We start from the raw sequence: 21,676 nt of genomic DNA on the forward strand, positions 1-21,676 counted from the left end.
CTGAGCTTCCAGGCCTCTGGATGGGGAGTCACTGCAACATGGAATCATGCAGGAACACAACTGCCCAAAACCCATTTTCCCAAGGATTTCAGCCTTGAGAAGAAGAATTTTAAAATTAAGTTCTTTCTTCTTCTCCACTGTCTACTATCAAAAGTCTTGCCTGCACCCACGGCCAGGATGTGTCCTCCTCTATGTATGCTGCTCTTCGAAGCAAGAGCTGCCCACACCAGGGCAAAACCCTGCAAAACCATACACTTCTAATGGCATTTGCAGTTTTGCACGTGGAACTAGATATAAGAGATCACAGTCCACAGCTATAAATTCAACCTCAGTGTCAAAAAACCACCCTCGCACAGAGGAAACCGAGCTGAGAAGCAGCCAAAGTGCCAGCTTTTGGGAGAGCATGCACACAACCTGCTGCGTGTGGGACACGTGGATAGCCAGTGGGGAAGCATGTGAGAGAAAAGCAGAGAGTGATGCTGCAGCACAGAGCACGTGGCAGGAGCAGGGGAGCAATGGAGAGGGGCTGGAGAGTGCATGAGCGCACACGTGTGGGGCTGGGAGAGCAACGCTGCTGAGTGTTTCCTCTCACTTTACATTACGGGTTTAATGGCTTTTAACAGAAGACTTTGTAAGTGATCAGGAATTGGAACAACAGGAGTTGGGGGGATAATTATTCTAACCAGGGGAGCTAAAGAACATGGCAAAATCGCATGCTGAGCAATCATGCTAATTAAACACACCCAGAAGAATCGGGATAGAAACACCAAATGGTTTTCACTGGGCTGCCCTAATCCACTAATGGCCTCCTCACTTTGGCTTCCCCCAGCTGTGGGAAGGATGGCTCTGGGTGACTCAGTTTGTAGCAATGAAGGATGGAGCTAAACACGGAGGGATCAGTCCCCCCTGGAGTGGGCTGAAGCGATGCTTGGCCTGCCAGAGTGAACAGTGGCTGCTTTGCACCTGTAGCCTGGGAGAGACCAAATGCCTCCACAGCCTTCAGCTGAACAGCAAGGATCTAAACACACTTCCCAGAAAACAGAACAGCTGCTGGCAACTACCAGCATGAGGCTAAACACATCGCCCAGCCACAACCCAGGTCCTTTCAGGCTGGTCAGCCCTGCTGCATGACTGCCTCTGCAATCAGCTGTGTTACTCACTGTCCTGCACCTTTGCCTGCACAGCTTTGAACATCCACTCAGGTTGGTGCAGGGGCTTTTAAAGGTAAGGACATTTTCTATGCAGTGGGCGGTGTCCTGATCCTCTACTTCTTAAAATGCCAGCTGGGGTTCATGCAGTGAGAGAATCAGAAAAGCAAGAACACTGCAACATTTGCAAATTTTCACCCATAAAAAGCAAAGACTAGGAAAACGTCTACATTGTAGGGAAAAGAAATGAACACAATATTGCTACAACAGACTAGAGGATTTACAGATCCTAATAAAAGCTCCCATGCACTCAGCCTGGTATAAAGCCCATGACAGACTCCTCAAGGATCTGCTGAGCCTCGACCTCTCAGGTGTCCTGGTTGGGGTCAGGATAAAGGTGATTTTCTGTCTTGTACTTTTGCTTTTAGCTAAGTCTCCTGTAAGTAGTTGCACTTGCTGAAATTAACAGCAAGTTTCTCAGACAGTGTGTGTTTCTAGGACTGATAACACTTGATGTTTATAGTCACTGCTAGAGACTAGGCAGAGACTAGGCAGTCACTATGCAGAGCCAAGGACACTGCTCAGCTCTGAGGAAAACATAAAGAGGTCCCACCTGCATCCCTCCTTTGGGGAGGAACGGACAAGATAGATGCCAGCATTGACCAAACAGAGTATTCCATCCCATATACGTCATCCTCAGTATAAATTTGAGGGATCACGAGGGTCAAGGCAGATTTCCTGCCTCCAGCTTCCGGCTGCCTGCTTTTCCTGCTTCCTTTCCTTCACCCGGCATCCTGGAAGGATCCCGTCCGTTCGTCTGCCTGTGGTCCTGATCCGTGCCAGCCCATATCTGTGTGTTCCTGCCTCCAGTTCCCAACTGCTGCCGACTCCAGGAGTCCAGCCTGGACATTCCCAGAGCTGCCCTGCAGCCTCGGTGGTGACGTGAGAGCTATTGGGGGAAAGGGGGGAGGAATGTGGTACGCATTTTCTTATATATTTGTATATATTTAGTAATTTTTTCCTATTTATCATTACTGTTTCATTAAAGTTGTGTAGTTTAGTTTCCAACCCATAAGTCTCTCTCCCTTATTCTCTCTCCTTTCTTATCAGGGAGGAGAGAGAGATTAATAGAGAGCGTCTGTTACTTGGTTTAATTGCCGGGCCAGTGTTAAACTGACCTCTCAGGGATGTCTGGAGAAAATCTTCCTTGGACATTGCTGGGGCCCAGCAGGGAATTATATGGGTGCAGAAAACACAATTAACAGAAGATACACAGTGGTGAAATCACATGCTGAGTACAGAGAAGTCTCTCCCTGTCCTTTCCAACCTCTAGGAAAAGGTCCACCTCCAGCAATTGCTTGGGTGGGATGAGAATCCTTTTCTCTCCAGCAGTGCAGACCTGGGTTTTGTTGCAGCAGTCACCTGCATTGGCACAGAGTGAGAGCTGCACCTAGGGGAGGTGGGACAGCAGAAAAGCACATAACCACTGCCATCAAGTAACAGCTTTGTATTTAAAAAGCAATGGTTTGTTTGTTAATCAACAGGTCCATTAACACAGAGAAAACGCCTCTCTAATGGATACCCACAGGACCACAGGCTGAACTATTTGTGTGAAGCATCTTTTGATTGATTCAAACTAAAGATCATCAGGTAAATGAGAGAGGATGTAATATTTCTGCAGGGAATATTCCACAGCAGATACATTGATTGTGACACTCAGCCAGTTGCTGTGTGCCAGTCTCTTCTTAAAGAGATTTTATATGTGTTTCTCTGATTAAATATTTTGATACTGAGAAAAAATCAGGAACATTGGCTTGACCAAGCCAGGCACTTGGCCCATGGAGACCTGGTGCCCTGCCAAGGAGGATGGCGTGAGTGGCTGATGTCCAACCTGTCCCCCTCTTCCTGCCCTCAAAGCTCACAATCCTGTTCCCTTGGTCCTTGCCTGGTAGCACAAATCCCTGCCACTCTGCTGCCTGGCCTCTTCCCGCCCACCACTAAATCTTTGACCGAAGCCAAGGGAGCCTGTTTGGTGTAACACCAGGAACAGATCTGTTGACTCATATATTCAACTCCTACTTGCAGCTAAAGCTGCAAAATCATGATCCATTTTGTCTGCCAGTGCCTCCCTGACTCCTGCTCTATCACCACAACACATCCATTTTTAATCCAAAGGCCATTGAATGGGACAGGAGGAGGCAAGGCTGAAATAAGGAATACCCTGAGAACAAAGGAAGAAAAGTTGAGGACCCATAAGAAAAAATGCTAACAAAACCATCCACTGAATAACTTGCCACACATCTCTCCCAGCCAGCACAGATGGACCAGGAGCCAGAGCTCAGGGCTTGCTGCAGTCTTCAGTTTGCAAAGGAGATTCTTTTCTCCACAGAGAGAGAGTCAAACGCTGGCCTGACACCTCCTTTATGAGCTGTTGAAGGAAACACTATTTTCTGCATGAATTCTACAAAAACACGGGGACACTTCCAGTTTACAAGCAAGCCCTGCCACAGCTCACCACGCTGCAGCCTTGGAGCTGTCAAAGCCACCCTGAACGAGACCAGTGAGGCCAGGAGACCTGGGCTGCTGCCATCACCACATGATTATTTCACATGCAAATGAGGCAGACAAATTGAGACCAGACCCTCCTGTTCCCCTCTGAGCTACTCATAAATTACACAAGTGTGAGGTGGGTAAGAGGAGTCTCTGAGGCAGGTGAAACACAGAGGTAAAAAGGCCCAAACATCTAATTGGAGACAAAAGGAGAAAGCTGAACACTCACCCAGGTCCCAGAGAGACACAGCTAACCCTTCCCTCTTGGAGATAATCTCCATCAAGAGGGCATCCAGCCTGTTGGAATAATTATTCCTCGAGGCAAATCCGAGGTGTCAGCAGCTACAAATGAGAGTCTTTCTCTGCTGTAGCTTCCATCCTGTCTCCCCTCCAGTACCAGCAGGAAAAATCAAATAACAAAAAGAGCCTGCAGGTCCCATTAAGGCTGAACTACATGTGGCATCGCAGCCTCAGAGCCAGGCAAAAAGGTAAGAGAGCTGCAGGTATAAGCTTGGCCATGGATGTTGGGCTCCTGCCCCCACATCATTTCTTTTCAAAGAAAATAAAATCAAGTTTGTATTGACTACTGAGAAAATGAGACAACATTATACAGGACACAACCTTCCACAATCAAATTAGGGCATTGCAACACCATAACCAGCATGGAATATGTAGCCCTGATAGCATATAGGATCAAGAAGAATGATTTTATGCAGCAAACGTTAGAAGAAAAAAGGAAAATTAATCATACCAGGACATCAAGCAAAACTAGAGTGTGAGGTAAGTTTGGGGTAGCAGAAACAAGCAGTAGCCCTATCTTGAGGCTTCCCTCCCAAGACCATCCTGTGTCTCCAATTCAAGCTGGCCTCCCACTTCTCAGAACTGGTCATTAAAAACAAGGGAAATGCTGGGAAAAATCTTTGCCATTTCCTGCAAAGCCTCCTGGTTTCCCCATCCCTGGAGCTCTGATAATTTCCAAAAGAGTAAAGCCACTATTCATAGAGCAGGTTTCCATCCATTCCATCTCTGTGTCAGCAAAATACCCAAAGCCACATGCTCAAGGTGCTGACTTCAGATGTGCTGAGATCTGTTTAGATAGGGGACTTAGCATCCTACTTTTGCTGTAAGTCACCATTTCTGTGTCTATATATAACTTGCACACAGATCATCAGAAAATAAAACCCAAACATGCTGTCCAGCTGTGCAGACTTTTGCCATCATGGTTTGTCATGCAGCTCTCCTCCCATCCCCCTCCCCCAGATCACATCTCTCAAACATCTCCTGTCCACACCCCCCTTCTTCAGCATATCCCTAAACAAGTCACCTCCCATCCCAGCTCTTTCATCCCTTGTCCTGAGGGCTTTGTCTCACATAGGAAAGGCCTCATCACCCATCCAATCACCAGCAGAGACAAATCCATAAATCTCCTTCAACCCAAAAATCTATAGGAAGGGAGGGAGGTTTCCAGTGGTCCAAGTGCACCTGCTGTTAGGTACTTATGGTGATGTGGAAGTCACCACGTGGTGGAAATGTGAAGGTGGTTTAGTATTAGCTGTAGCAGCATCCCTGGTCATGATTACACCAGGACTGGATGCAGAGCCTGGGCCCTGCATGTGCTGGGAGGTGAGCACTTCCACCCAGGCAGGACAAAACCCAGCTCAGTACAACTGCCCAGCGCCTGTTTAACCTCATCACATGTAGGAATACACAGCCAATACACCCATCCTACTACATGCAGGAAGGAGGACACAAGCCTTCCTAAAACCTTTGACTTCTCTAGTGGTCTGTGGCAGTGGGTTCCCAACTGCGTAATGAGCACATTAACTTCAGATAAGCTGATTCTCCGGAGATGAAGAGATGAAAAAGAATAATCGAAGTAAACTGTGATAAGAGTTTTTGATTAAGCAGCTGATGATCAATAAAAGTTATCTGCAGGGCAGGGAGTGTTAATGAGCTACCATTCCCACAGCAAAGGAACACCTGAGCCCAGGCTCCCCACTCCACACAGCCGAAAGGAGCAGGACATGCTCCCTCCAGGACTGACAACACAAGAACATGGGCCACCAGGGCCTCAGGTGTCCCCTGCCCTCATTCTTGTTAAAAGGGCAATGGTGGAAGAGAGAAATCACCTTAAAGGGGAATGTGGCTAGAAATAGAGGAACGAAAAATATTAACAGCTTGACTTGAGCCTTGAGATACTGAGAGCAGAAAAAAAGTAAATTGAAAACGCCTTCATAACCTGCTCAGAGAGCTCCAGGAATTTAAAGAGGCTTCAGAGTCCTGCAGCTATAACACAGCATCAAGCCTAGAGCAAGAAGGACCAGCCAGGTGGGCTACCAGTCCCCTGCAAGCAACCAGTGGCTGGAAACACAAACTGACCCACAAGCACACCCCACAGCTACTATCCCTCTGCCCTTTCCCCCACAGTGATGTCACTGCAAAAAAGCATTAGGTGTTAAATTTTAGTACTTATTAATATCTTAAATTCATCCCCAAAGATTCTGAGGCATTAAAGAGTGGACTTCATAGAGAATTTCTCATAATCATGTAGCCACCTGTTTAATAGCAAGGCTGTGCATGGGGTTCAGAGAGCAAGTGGAAAGGAGAGCTTCAAATTAAAGCTACAGAGAAGAGACAAGACTCACATCAGCAGAGACATAGCATATCATTACCTCTGCCTGAATTTAGCTATTTTACTGTAACTAATCATTTTACTTTTCCAGATATGTCCAGAGAACTGTTAGTGACCACAGGGAGCTGCTACTATCTCTGTATTACATTTCCTCCCAAAGTTGCCTCCTCTGACAGCCCAGCCCAGCCTGCCTACAAAAGAGATTTGTTTTCCCAAAACTCACTTAGCTCCCCCAGTCCTTGGAGGGTCTAGGGAAAGCTGAGAAAAAAATCAGCAGACAGGATACTCTTTCTGCAGTGTCCCACAGGGAACAGAGAGGATGAACAGCACATTAGGATTTTTTCCCCCAATTTATCAACTTCTCATGGAACTGGGGTTTGCAATTGCCCTCTGCAGAGACCGTGTCAAGACAGATCATTAATACTGCTTGACGCTGAGGATCTTTTGTATTAAAAAAAAAGCACTGCAATTACTTAGTTCAAATAACTGTATTATTCATAAGATCCATATCTATCGTGGATACGGTATTTACGCTGCTATGGGGAAATGTAATAAATAAGGCAATAAGAGCTTCCTTCCTCCAGGTCAAGATGAAAGTCTGCATCTTGGAGAGCAGAGCTTTCCATGGGCAGCGAGGTTCATATCCCAGGCTCCCCACTCAATTCCTTCAGCCAGGAACTAAAGCCAAAGTAAAAAAAAACCAAAACCTCTTCTTCCTCGGAGCCCAGCACCCGGGCTCCAACCAACTTCGAGCTCCAACTAAGCAGGCTGGGAGGCAATGCCCAAGTGGAATGAGGCTGGAGGAGCCCCCAAGAGGTGGGCAAGGAAACATCTCTTCATTACTAGTCAAGAGAGCAAAGCAGAAACATATTAAGACTATAGCATAGCCTCCATAAAGATGGAAGGAGAGAATTCGATCTAAACTACCCAGTAAGGAACGGAAAAAACTCAGAATTGTCATATTGTGGGACCATACTACACAGCTGACAGCTCCAAGACCTTGTTTGTCCATCTAAACACCTGACTCCAAAAGTCCGGCTATGAAAGGACTTCAGGTGGCAAATCATAAACACACAACACGGTCCAATGGGCTGAACATGGGCCAGACTGCTGGCTGTCAGCAACCTGGTGTGACCTTGAGTAAATTGATGCCTTTCCAGCTGCCTCTCTTCATCCATAAAATAGAGATGAAGATGCTTGGCAGCCCCTTGATGGGTTGGAAGGAGAAATGAGTCTTTCCAGGAAATCATGGAGGTACAAGATGCCAGGTTACTTCTCCTTGTTAAGAAGAAGATAAAATATATCCCATCCCTCAAATATTCAACTACCTGCTGTGCTCTCAGTAAGGTTCCACTGACATTTGGGCTTTGCTGGGATTTGGCATGAGAACAGGACAGTTGCACCCCACCTCTGGAAGTTTCCCAGAATTTATTTTTAACACAGTCCTCAGCATGAACATTTCTGGTGGGTTTTGTATGGACTCATGCTGATCTCTGACTCTGAGCTAGCTGCACCAGTAGCCAGGACAATAGGGAGAACAGACAGCACAATCTCCCCACCCTGAACAAGGTGTCTAACACAGGGCAGACCCAAAGCATCCTCTTTTCATTTCACATGTAGGATGGAAGATTTGGGCAGCCACCTGAGATAGTAGCCAGTTCTCCTGCTGTCCAGGAGAAATTAACTTATCCTAAAGCATGACACACCAAACAGGGCCCTAAGCTGGCCTTAAAGGAACCTTTCAAAATCATGAAGCCCTTTGCCAAGCTCTTCACATCTTTTTGGGGTTGGATTGTGAACTCAGTAGCCCACCTGAGAGAAGACTTGAAGATTAGACTGCAACTTACTGGTATACCAAGACCTCAGGTATGGCTTGAAGCATGAGGTCCTTTGCTTTGGTAAGCACCTAATGGCCACCATCTCCCCTTGCACATTGCTGCACATCAGTTACAGTGCAGAGCTGTAAAATGACTGATACTTCTAATACAAAGGGGCTGTCATTTATTTATTAGCTGGCGACAGGCCCTGCAGTCCAGGATGGATGCGTTATAAATCAACTGCATTTCTAATCATTAAAAATTCATTCAATTCATAATGTAGGACACTCGTAATTTCCTTATTAGTGTTCAGTGTGAAGGATTTTTCTTTCTCCTCCCTTGGTTTTACTTTGCTTCTTTGCTTTCCCTGTGATCTTGATCATCTGAGGATTACTTGGGCTTAATCCTGCAAGAAGGAGGCGGAGGGGTGGGAAGGGCTGAGGGAAGACAAGGGCTCAAGTAATTTTGCTCCAGTGTTTTCTTCTAATTGCAAATTTGCCATATATACTTAGGAGACTGAGCTGCTTTGTCTCCTAGTCACACCTACAGGAGCCAGAGAAACTGCTCATCCTGAATTTAAGAGATTCTTGTAGAGAAAAAAAATAACAGGTCCCTTTTCTCTCACAAAAGGGAAAAAAAGGAGGTAACAGTGGTGGGACAGGGAAAGATGATGTAAAACCTGTTGAGCTGTATTACCAAGATAAGAGCTATCCAAACATTATAAAACAGTACGTTTTCAATAGATAAAATACATATATGATCTATACACACACACACACACACAAATAGGTAGGTATAGTAACCTTCAGTGCTCTAATTCATTGAGGAAAAATAGGTTAGTAGGGCTGAAAGGTGTGAAACTTTTGCAGACCCACAACTGTGACAAAGAACCAGAGCTGCAGCATCAGCCACAAATAGGAACTTGGAACCAACATCAGGGAAAGCTGAGTCTACACAAAGCTCTAAGTCACTGCTCAGTTTGAGAGCTGCATCCCATGTTGACCATGCTTGGCTGCAGACAGCAGGACAGCCCCATCCCTGATGTACAAACAGAAATTTTCATCCTTTCACTGAGTTTCAGTTTGTTCCTGTCTCTTAAATGGAAATACTCAGGTGGGGCCAGGAAGTGTGTGGGGAGGGGAGGGAACAGATTTAAGCAGGGTTCAGCATTTGGTAACTTGCAGTCTGTTTAGGAATGAGCATCCAGGAATCTAAAAATGGATTATGCAGTAAACCCTGCTTTAACAGGAGACAAGCCTGGGCATTGAGAGCACTTCTTACATGCTGTGAATTCAATGTACTTTTCACCTCAAGATGCTTGCATACAAATCTTACATCAGCTACACATGGGAAGGGGTTTGCTGAGTTCTCAGCCACTGTTCACTTCAGTAAATCAGGCCACGTTCAACAAGGCATTGAGTTTGCACTTAACCATGGTGTCAGACAGGAGCTTCAGGCCAGGGCTTCAAGAGCACACCTGCAGAAGTGGTGCTTCCCTTAGCAGCAGCATCTTCCTTCCTCCCACCAACCCCACTGGAAGTAAACCCAATCTTTCCCTATGCCCACCAGAGCAAGACAGCCAGAAAGATGCTGAGCTGGTCTGGAAGTGTTCAGCAACTAAGAATGACAAATTCTGCATTTTTGTTATATTATACATGAAGCAATTGAGCTTCACTGGTCCGCACTGCTCTGCCTGGGAGGCACCAGCCACCACCTCCTGCACACACCATCTCCCCCAAGCCAGCCACCATGCTAGGTTGGGACACAAAACCCCTCTTTGACATGAGAAGCTCTTTAGGCAGAATATTTTTTTAACATGGGTCTTTCCCCAGCTTTCAGGACTGAATGGATTATTTTGGGCTGTCTAGCCCCAGAACAGCACTCAAGATAGCTTTTTATTTTTCAGCCTCTACTGACATACAGCTTCTCCGCTAGATCCTGGGCTGGACTTCTTGTCCCACGGGACAGTGCTACTAATAATTTTCTTGCTATGTGTGCAGTCATGCAAAACTGTTCCAACTCCTGAACAATAGCAGCTCTTTTTAATTAGGAATTGTAATTTAATCGGACAATGCACAAGCAATGAGATCCTGCCATCTTCTAACCAGAGACACAGCTCCTGTCTGACCATGAATTCCCACGCACTTGTGAGAGCAAGATTTGAAACATGGAAGCCAGCAGTTAGACTAAAAAAATCCCAACACAAAGTCCTTGCAAACTCTGGAAACCCCCCCATGGCCAGGTACCATGGGTACATCTCCCTCACCCCAGGAATGCAGAGTTTCCTCAGCCTCCAGACCCTTCCCCAACAGCTCAGCACCAGAAGCTACATTAGACTCATTAAAAACAAGACAAAGGTTTTATTGATGGCCTAAAGAAATCAGTACCACAACTCTATCCACATGCACCAGCTATTTCTAAGGTGACCCAAAGCAAATTTCACACAAACAATAAGGAGGATGGTTGTGAACCCCCTCTTCCTTACCCTGACACCAGGGCTGCCTCAGGCTATGCATTGTGTCACTACCTTGCAGTGATGAAGGGATGAAGCCAAGGGCATGAGGAGCATTGGCTGGTGGACAGAGCCTTCCTTTCTTCTGGCAGGGACATTTCCTTCAGTTTTAAGAGCACAGTGGGGTCAAGAGCACTACCAAGTGCAACGGGATATGGAGAAGCACAATTACTTGGACATGAAGTCACTAATGTAGGGAATGACAGCCTGCTTTGTGGGGCGAGGGGATGAGAAGGTGATGCTGGGCACAAGGAAAGTTCAGTTCTGCTCCAGCAGGGGACGGGAGCAGTAATTTTAGTCACTTACACTTTTCTGTAGATAACTGCAACATCTGCTCTGGAAGCAGCCAGCCAGAGCCTGTGGGGTTTCCTCAACATCCAAATCTTTTGCAGGATGTTCACATCAGCACTTGGAGCTCAGAGCAGTTTCTATGAGAGGCAACCACAAGCCAGAAGGAAGGGAAAGAAGGAGACAGAAGGACATTGGGGGGACCTCCAACACCTTCCACCTGCTAGCAGCTGAGCATTGGGTCAGGGCTTTTTGCACAGATTCAAGCCACAAACCCAGGCTTTGCTAGGACAGAGGAGGAGACACAGAATGGAGTAGTAAGCCACACACAAATGGTACTCACATGTCCTCATTAAATCCCCTAAAAGTATCTCATATGGGTTGACCAAGAAGGATGAGACTGTAAGACAGTGAGAAGCCCCAGTGCAGACGAGCGTAAATCCATGAGTTCCTAATAAATAAAGGGCACTGGGTCCTGCTGGAGAAGAGTTGGGAGCTTTTGATTAGAGAAAAGAGAACTTCAGAGAAACAGCTGAGATCTGTGGGAGGGACTGAGACCTGTAGAGGTGGGCACTAAGCAGCAGAGTGCTGCTGTCACTGCTCACTGGGCTCCCATTTACATTGCCTGAAAATAATATTTGACACTTCTTCCACTTATGCCTGGCGGAAGGGAAAAAAAAAAAGAAATTTTTCTCTTCTCCACTAGTAACAGATTTACTTTTTTACTTTTTTTCTTTAGCCAAATAGAATTGCAAGCGTTTATGGATTTTTTTTTATGCTGTTGTTTTTTCTGGCAAAAATCATAATATAAACTGACCAAAAATAGAAATGCTGCATACTTTTTAGCTTCCCATGCCCAAGATGAACAAAACACACCAGGCAAATGAAAAGAATCTACAGTGGCAAGGATATTTATCCTTCCCATGTTTTTTTTTAAGACCTATTAAAAACAGAGGCAAGGAAATCTATTTGTTTAAAAAATTATTTTTGAAATGGCCACAATGTTCTTGTTAAACTGCACTGCAATACAAGATAAAGACAATGTACTGAGAGAAAGAGCGCTGATGGCACTTTTATTGTGTGATTTGCCTTGTTTCTTTTCAAAGTACTTCTTTTTAGCCGACTACCATGTATTTACAGTTAGTGTAATTATATCTAATTACTTAATTAGCATGAATACATGTAATTATGTCAGGGCAGCCTGTAATAAGTGAGGTTGAAAAAAAAAAACAACCCTCATTAGGACTCTACAGAAGGACGACTGCTCCACCCATGAGGAGAATACATCCCAGTCCCCAGGCTGTGCCAGTCCTGGAAAACACAGCCAGCTCCAGGCATGTCTGGCAACATCCTCCACCAAAATCAAACCACTTCCCCAAATGTCTAGCTTCACAGTGCTGGTGGGAACTGATCATCCACTGATGGGAGTCAGAAAGGGAATCTGCCCCCCCAAATGAATCTTTTCCACAGGAGGTTGGATTTTTATTTTTTTTTTCTCTGATTTGTGTCATTCTTGAGAAAACCTTTTTGGTCAGAGAAGAAATAGAAGGGAACAGAGCAACTGCAAAACTGTACTGTGAGATTTGAATCAAGATTGAGAGATCATATCCAGGAACTAATCTCCAACTGATGTATTGTGCTGATAATAAATTACTACTATTAAAGTAAAACAATTTTCCAAAATGTTTCTTCTGAAACATTACCAGTCTTTCACCACAAAAACCTTCAGCTACTCATAATTACCCAATTTGCAAATTTGAATCCTGAATATCAGGAGATGGGGCTAAGGTTAAAAGTTGCTGTTACTGCCAAGAAGCCTAAGTATGAAAATGATGTCCCTACCAAGAGCATCATGAACTTATTTCAAGCCGATGGACTCTTTTTTTCCACTAATCAGGAGTTGTCCCTTGTAAAAAGCTGATTTTTCCTCCCCAGGACTGAGCGCCATTTCCTGGAACTAAGTAAGGGTAGACTGGATCATGTTTTGTATTACTAAAACCCCTGACCACAGGCTGAAGTCATCTGGTCCTACACTTTATCTCTTCATCACACATTCTGTCCACAGTGCTTGCTCCAGAACAAATCCCATTCTTCTCATCTGTTTATTTCCAAATACAGAGAGGGAGGTGCAAACTTGGCAGAACCTGTCACTTCCTCCTGATGACATCCGCCAAGCAGATATGCCACTTGGTTTCTCTTCCATGTGCAAAAGATCAGGAGAAAAAGACTTTGTCAGCTTATTATTCTGAAATTGATTTCTTGGTGGACTGTCTTCATTGCCAAGCTCTTTACTTAACCCTCCAGGTAGGGCTGAGGATGGCTGAAACTCTAGTACTGCCTAGCATGCCAAGGAAAAAATGAAAATGCCCAGTGCAAAAATGGGGGGAACATCTTAAAGACTCAAAGCTTCCCCACAACATAACAGCGTGATGATTCTGTTCCTTCATGACTCTTTGAGAAGCTCTCAGCCAAGAAGGGAAAGAGGACCCTGAGCAAAGCTTGTCTCTTCGGCTTCTCTAAATCAGGCAGCAGCAGGAAGGGTGTAGGAGACAACTGCAAAAATCCCTGAAAGTCAGAAGTGAGAGCTAACTCTGTACCCTTCATCCCATCAATGAGAGGAAAGCACAACCAGAAACACCTCTCTTATCTTCTTGAGGACACATCCACGAGAAGAGCCCACAGGACAACATTGCCCAGCAGGTGCCAGGGAGGCTGCAGCTCCCCTGGAGCTGCTCTCCATATTTCAGCTGCAATTCCATTATGTGGAGCTAAGTGGCTGGGAATAAACATCCGTCATCCCTGCGTGATAAGCGATGCTTGCTGGTATAGAGGGTGACAGAAATCTATATCACATCAATGTACTATTAATACTGCATTAAGCACATAGAGTTTGCTCTCCTCATTGCAGCATCGTAATGGGTATCGGCATGTCCTCAGCCCAGGCAGCAGCCAAGAGCACAGGGATGCTCACCAGAGGAAGGAAAGGGAAAAGCTTTAAGATGGAGAGAGAAATTGCTCGATGAAGATCTACAAGTGACAGCAAATGAAGACATGTTTGTGTCCAAGTTCTGCACAGGGGGGAAAAAACCCCTCCAGCATGAAAGCCAAGGGAAGAATGGGCGCAACAAATATTCTTCAGCTCAAGTTACAGTTGAGCAGAACACATCCCACCAAACAAACCCCTTACAGCAAAAGGTCCCTAAAGCACAGTTAATTTAAAAGGTGAATTACGAAACTTTCCAGCCTCAAGCAAAGCCACCAGTGAAGTCAGAAGTTTCACCTAAGTAAAGTCCTGGGAACTAAAATACAAAGCACACCAAATCCAACCCTGCTGGAGGTTGTGAAGCCCCGGTTTTGCCCCATGACTGAAAGCAAATTGAAAACATAGAAGAGCTTTCAGCCTTCCAGCATCCAGCTGTGCTTTGCCTTTTGTCAGCACCCACAGGGAACGTGGGGTTTGGGGTTCAGCCCTGTTGCCTTGCAGCTCTGGGGTACCACGGAACTCAGAATTAGAGATTTGCTGTGGATTTCCAAGCCAGTTGTCACTAGTGCTGCATTTCTCCCCTGTGGTACCTTCCACAAGAGACATGGCCCCAGATACCACGCCCAAGCATCTCTGTGAACTCTTCAGATCCTAATCAAATAGCCAGGTGAGGCCAAATCTGGCTGCGAGTGACTTTCCCTGCAACCCACAAGCTCTGACAAGCCCCACAGGGCAAACGCTCAGAGCACAACTTAATCCTTTGAGGTTTAAGCTCTGCCCCAGCACAGCTGCACCAGCACCCAAGGAAACAGTCAGAATACAGATGAAAGAGATTTGAGAAAAGGGAAAAAAAAAATAAAGCGGGGGAGCCCCACCCCAAGCCATCAGGAGTCTGTAAATCAGTCTGAAATGAGGTTCTATAAGAAATGTAAAATGTATAATTAATGGTACAGAAAAAACACACTACATTCAGCTTCTCCGTTCCCGCCTAATCACCGCCCTCCTCCTCCCCTCTCTACAAACAGACCCGATTTAGCACATTAAAATGAAAATCAAAGGGATGTTGGGCAATGTTCATCGGGTACGCTCCAGAGCTCCAGCAAGAGAAGCAGTGACAGCAGCTCAGACACCTGTTCTCAGAGTGCTCCAAGGGACTGTCCCAGGGACACTTCCATGGGAACAGTGGTTGTGGCTCCCCTTCCCCTGATCAGAGGAGTGGTGGCCAACGGGCAGTGTGCTCCTGCCCAGCTGACAGAGTTTCTGCAGGATGGGGGAGCAATCTCCTCCCTGTTTCCAGGGGCTGAGATGTCTCCTATGCTCATGAGTCAGCAGCAGCTAAGGAAGGAGTAGAGGTGACTCCAGTGCAGCACTCCCTGCTTCTGGCTGGACCACACAGATAACACAAGGTTGCTACAATCCCCATAAAGGTGGGGTTTCTCCCTCCTTCCCCCCATCCCCCCAGCCACCTTTTTTTTTTTTCCAAAATTTTTATTTTTCCAGTTCTCTCTGGAACGAAGACACAGCAAAAGGATGAGCAACAACAGGAAAGGAATGGTATCTGAACCTCCTGCATTGCTCAGCTCATATGTCAGGGTTGGTGAGAAGCCTGGGAGAACTCAACTACGGGCTGTGAGCCACGTGCTGGACAGGCCTGCACCTCCCAGAAAAGCATCCTTTACCCAATGCTTTTCTTTTACCCTCGGCATTCATGGACACAAAACAGAGAGGACTACTTGTCTAGTCTTGCTAGTCTAATGAGCACAGTTCACAACCTGGATATATTATGAGGAAGATGCAAAAGCTTAACAGAAGCCCATGGAAACGACATCCAGTATCTAAGCCTTTATCTCCAGTTCTTCATCTCCATGCATCTGTCCCATCTACAGCCACATCCTGAGCTCCTCCCTGGCCTGGTGAGGATCCAAGGAGGCAGCCCCATGGCTGGGAAACTGCTGGAGGAGAAAGAGGAGGCAGGTCCTTTCCCCAGACAGTCAGGGGTCATGTTTGTCCCCATGCTCCTGGATGGCTCTTGCTTACACCTGGGGTCTCATGCTCAGAGCCAATGAGGCAGAGCCCAGCCACTTTCATGACACTTTCAGGCAAGTTGGGGGGGAAGGTGACTGGTGGGTGGCAGAGGGAGGGTGAAGGAAGGTGAAGGTGAGGGTGGAAAGCCTTCTTTGGAAGCATCTACATGTATGTTGTGATTTCTGAGACCTGAGATTCACTATGGTTTCTGGACCATACCAAGACTCACTCTCCTCAAAAACCTCCTTCTCTTCTTCCTCATCTTCTTAATCTCTTCTTCCTCACCCTCCTTCCCTTGCCCCTCCCAGCCCATCCCCTGGTCCCCACGGGGTGTTCCATCCAGATCGGGCACTCACACGTGTCTGGCTTGTGGCAGTTGTGACCTTGTCGGAAGTACTGGGGGTTCTCGATGACAGGAATTCGGGTCATGCCGATCACCACTGTGTCTGGGCCAGCATCCAGGGACGAGGGTGTCGTGATGCCATGGTTGATGTGGTGGAGGGGACTGGCTGAATCCTCCTCTCCGCTGATCACTGCCACAGGACCTGCAAACATCAGACACATCTGTCAGGCACATCAGGGGAGACACAACCTCATCACATGGGTAGGGATCACTGTGGGTTGGCAGTGGATCCCAGGACAGGATCCCTGTCCTAGCACCCCTGGCAGCTGGCCCATTCCCAGGCAGCTCACAGGGCAAGGAAGACACCTCAAGATTTCTTCCCTAGTTTTTGCTGACAATGCTGCAGGTGTCCCCTCCCAGGGCTGTCACAAGGTAGAGCAGTCACTGTGGTGCCTGTATACCCTGGCATCAGCAGCTTGGCAGAATACAAAACTGAGCTTAGACGGGAGAAACATCACCCCCAAAGAAAATATATTTTACCCCAAACACATATTCATTTCATTTCTCTTGCCCCATGGGTCTGCCCATCTTGTTTCATCTCCTCCAGTTTCACTCAAGCGAACACATGGAAACCTTCAGCCAGACTGATACCTGCAGGGACTGTAGGATGCCAGAAATGGCAACATCCCCTCTTACCCCAAAAAGCTCACAACACATTCAGACAGGCAAGGAAATGAGGCACAATAGACACCCCTCCAAGATGGGAGTAATGGGACTCTCTGACCCTTCCACAGTCCCTCTGGAATTTATCATTTGCTCTCACAGGGACAAGGACCCTTTGCACTGATCCCTCATGCAAGAGAGCCAAGGCCTGCTTCCCACATGGAGCTATTTCACAAGATTCAGGTGTTCCTCAATTTTTGGCTTAAGCTTTATTTTATTTTTAGACTTTCTAACTTCAGCATTTGCTACCAGCTGCCAAAGCCTGAGACCTCAGAAGACATAAGGCCTTAATCCATTACTACTCACTTACATCTTCCCTTCCCCATCCTAGGGTCCAACCTGCCAGTCAACATCACAAACACCTCTATCATGAGCCAAAACCCTTTCATCCACACTGCATTGTGGATTCATGCTATGTAAATACAGGATCCTGAGGAGCTAAGCAATATGGGGACTACATTGCAACATTCCATGAGGACCTCCCCTGGATATTCACATGGCAAGAATAACCACACTCAACTAGAGATATTCTTTTTCTCCTGTCCAGATGTTACCAGGGGCCATCAGAAGCTCAAGAAAAAATGTGCAGAGACACAGCATTGAAGCTTCAAACCTATTCAGAGAAACCTGTCTTCTACCTACGTTGCATAGAACATACCTCTCTCCCATTGGTAATATACCTCTAATTGTATAATTACTGTATTACTTAGCACTAGCAAAAAAAGAGGAGAGTTTTCAAGACATTTTACTCTCCAGACCTTCTGGCAGGACAGGGTGAACACTGGCTCTGTGCAGTCATTCTGCCTGCATTAATATAGTCTAAAGGCTGCTCATTTTTGGAGCTTCAAGAATCATTCTTCCAGGAGAGACATAATAAAGTTATTGTGTAATTAGCAGCATCCTAGCAGCTGTGACAGAAAATTTTCTCCATTATTGTGAATTCTTTCTGGCAGGTTCTGGCTTTTTTTTTTTACGCTACTCTCTGGCCCCATGTGACATCCAGCTTTCGAGACACAAAAGCAAAATTCAGCTCTTGCCGCAAGATGCCTCTGTTGGGACATGATATTCCTCCAAACACAAAAAGCAAACAGGCAATTTCATGTGAATGACTTTTTTTCTTTTATGATGACAAGTCTTTGCATGCAAACCAGGAGGACTAGGATTTGCATGGTGCTCACATCCTTTTGGCTGTACCCTGAGCTGCTGGCTGGTCTGGCTATGGTAGGAAGAGGAGATCTCTGCATTTCAAAATGCAGTTCACAAAACAAGTCATAAAGATATCAGCTGGTATAGACTGGTATAAATAATCTGAAGAGGGACCATAAAGATTGCTCTTGCAGTAGAGTGGTGGGAGAGGCTATTGAGGGCCTATTGGTTTTCCTAAGCATCCAAGGCATTGCTTCAAAGGAAGGTAACTAATCAGTGGGATGTAAAAGGCCTCTCTAGGGAGTGATATGAAGTGTTTGCTGTCCTCTACTTTGAGAGCAAAAATCCCACCTCTGTGACAATGAGCAAAGTAGACATCTCCTACTGCATTAGTACTGGAGGGAGATGGTTGGTTTCAGGTTGGATGGAGCTTTGAGTGTACCACTTGGTGTAGTAGATGGTATTCCTGCCCAAGGTGGAGGGGTTGGAACCAGGTGATATTTAAGGTGGTATTTAAACTAGGCTATGATTCTGTAACCAACCATGGGATATATTCCCATGGCTGGCACTGGGGACTTCTCAGGCGTTCACAAAGCCATGCCAGCAAATAGCCCTTCCTGTCATCACACAGCACTTCCTCAATATTAAACGTGGGCGACAGCAACGTCCCTCTGGCACAAACAGGTTAGAAGGACATGGCTACACCTAAAAGTGTACGTCACGACCAAGAAGGTCAGGCACTTATGGAACTAAGCACAGCAAGCATCCCTTCCCCCAGGTTGTGATGGCAGTTTCCTTGGCAACAAATAGATCCAGAGCCTGACCTTTATGCCCTGCAGGTTGTTTTCTGAACCTCATTTCTTAGGAGGACTTTATACATATGTTATCCCTAATTTCATCCCCCAAACCTGCCTCAGATTCCTTGTGTAAGAGGCAATCCTGTCTCAGGTGACACACAGCTATGCTCCCATACTCCAGCAAACTGTGGGTCCTGTAAACAGATTCAGCCTCTTGGTCACCCAGCCCAACCTGATGCTGCCCAGTCTAGAAGTTTACAAGATCTACCAATCCTCAAAAGCCTTAGAGCCAAACTGTGATTCTCCATGACCATCTCAATCCCTTCACATTTCTGCACAAGTCGAAAACCCAAAGAACTCCCAAGGCAGCTGCAGCCCTGACAGCACGGGGTCAGTACACTACATATATTCTACACTTGCAATAATCAAGGGTCAGTTTACTGCCTCAGAATGATTTTCCAGGTCTTGAAAAAAACCAGAGAAGCATATTTTCCAGAGTTTGAAGGAACACACCGAATGCATGCAGTGCATTGGCTTTCAAGCTTTCAGAAAACTTTTTGATGACAGCAGCCACTGAGCTGGCAGGGATTGTAACGTCATGGGCGAATTCATCCCAGTATCCTTCACAGGGGATTAGAGACTTGATTTCCAGTTGAGGACTTCAAATTTTTCCTATTAACTTTTGAGGTGGAGAGGGAAGTAGTGAAATCTGGACGTTAAGCCCTACAACAGTCAAGTCTCTGTATCCCTGTCATTCTTTCATTCCCATCTCCTCTGGTAGGCCACAGTGGAGATTCAGGTCCCTCTAACCATCAGCCAATCTGTCACTCCTCTGAGCCTCAGGACAGTGTTGCACTCACCCCACACCCCTGAGACAAACTTTAAAATCATCACTGATATCAAGCAGTCACTGATCACTTTTATAGTTTTGACTATTGCTCTGACACTCAACATATGCACTGCCATTATCAGCTCCTGGGAATAAAGCAGCTACCTAGACTTCAACTTTTTTAATCTATCCTGGCAATTGCATATATTTTTTTGCTGTTGAGTAGATAAACAGTTTAAGTTTCTGGTCTATAATGCTGATGAATGACTTGCTTTGGAAGAATTCTCACCAGCTTCAGCAGTGTGTTTTCCAGGTAAGGTTAAAGGAAAAAGTGGAGTAAAAATCTTTTTCTTTTAAGATGTAGGTTTTCCTTCCACTTGCCAGAGAAACAGGCAGAGGTGAATGGAAAAGAAGCCAGCTTTTTTACTATAGAAATGCAGACTAATAGTCCAGGGTAGCCTGGGGTAACTCATGTTATACCATCCTATGATCTTAAAAGACAAAATAAAATATTTTTGAGCACCTCTGAAACTTAAAATCTAAACAGTAGCTGGTTCTCTAAATAACTTTACCTGTGCTATGGACAAACATGCTGGGGATATTAGCTATTTGTTAATACTTTAAGAAACCTTTGTTCAGAGCATTAAATGCGTCACGTCTGTACTCTGAAGGGCTTTATATGGTTCTTCCATCCAAGCAGACAAAAGCATCCACCCTGCCCACAAGGACAGAGTTCAGCTGTTCTCCATGCCAGGGAAGCAACATCAGCAGCAGTGATGGAGCCACAGAGCTTCAGGGAAAGGCTGGAGAGATATAAATGCCCCAGGGCTATCCCAGGGTGAGGAGGTGCTCCAGCCCCTGCTTCAGCCCAGCAGAACAGATGCTGCCATCCTGCCCCTTTGCAATGCCAGCAGGAGAGTCACCTCTGATGACCAGAAAATGCTCTCACCAAAGAGCACTGAAGCAGCTTGGAAACGTTGCTTTTGGAAACACTGCAAGGAGATCCCTTCCATCACTCATCTCCTCTACAGCCAACTCCTCTTTCCCAAGAAAGATGCCTCATTAACACACCACCATCCTCAGCCTCATCTCTACCCTTTTTCTCCTGGTCAGGCTGTGCTCCATCCATTCCAGCAATGTTCCAGCTCTTGCTTTACATCCATCCTGATATTATTATCTCTGCAAACACTGAGCAAACATATTGCCCCAAAATCTCTGTTTTGTAGAAAATCTCCCATCGTTCTCTATTCAGCACCCCTCTCTGCAGCTAAAGGAAAACACCAAGCCCAACTCCAGTTTATCTCCTTGTTTATTTGAAAGCTCTGTGAAATAGGATACACCTTTTAGTCCATGTCTGTGGATTACCTGGTTCATTCACAGTGTTACATGGACATCTTGTTACTTAAGAAAAATAAAGTAATAATAAATAGCTCAGGGAGCTCCTGTTTGCATGAACATATCATATAATGGTAAATTATTTATCAAGGCTAAGAGCTATACTTTCTGAGAAAACATAGGCTCAGGAATATAGGGTACTTTAAAAATAATCACATATTAAAGAAGATAAGATAATGGTCACTTCATACACATCTGTAACACAATGAATGCTCCAAGGAAGAAAGGTGAAGAAACAACAAAAATTCCAGCTTACTATTACAGAAACCCCTCTAAAGAAACAAAACTGATTGAAAGTGTAGCAAACATGACCTCCAAGGGAAAACTGGCAGAATTATGCTTTGTGTGGTGAGAAGAGTGAAGGGACACGTGATAACAGCCTTCAAATATGTAAAAGGTTGCAGCAAAGAGAAATATAATAGCTGTTCTCCATGTCCACTGGGGATAACACATGAAATAATAGGTTTAAATTGCACTGAGGGAGATTA

General features: G+C 45.7%; 1 protein-coding gene across 4 annotated transcripts in view; it reads right to left on the reverse strand.

Moving 5' to 3' along the window:
• Positions 1-21,676, reverse strand: part of NTRK3 (neurotrophic receptor tyrosine kinase 3) — a 206,342-nt gene that overhangs the window by 76,915 nt on the left and 107,751 nt on the right. For all 4 annotated transcript variants that reach the window (XM_071754307.1, XM_071754306.1, XM_071754305.1 and 1 more), the window contains one exon: positions 16,312-16,500. In XM_071754307.1, coding sequence (XP_071610408.1) covers positions 16,312-16,500 — 189 coding nt within the window. The remainder of the gene's footprint in view (positions 1-16,311; positions 16,501-21,676) is intronic.

This window comes from Heliangelus exortis, chromosome 11 (assembly GCF_036169615.1).
Source record: "Heliangelus exortis chromosome 11, bHelExo1.hap1, whole genome shotgun sequence".
Taxonomy (NCBI): Eukaryota; Metazoa; Chordata; class Aves; order Apodiformes; family Trochilidae; genus Heliangelus; species Heliangelus exortis.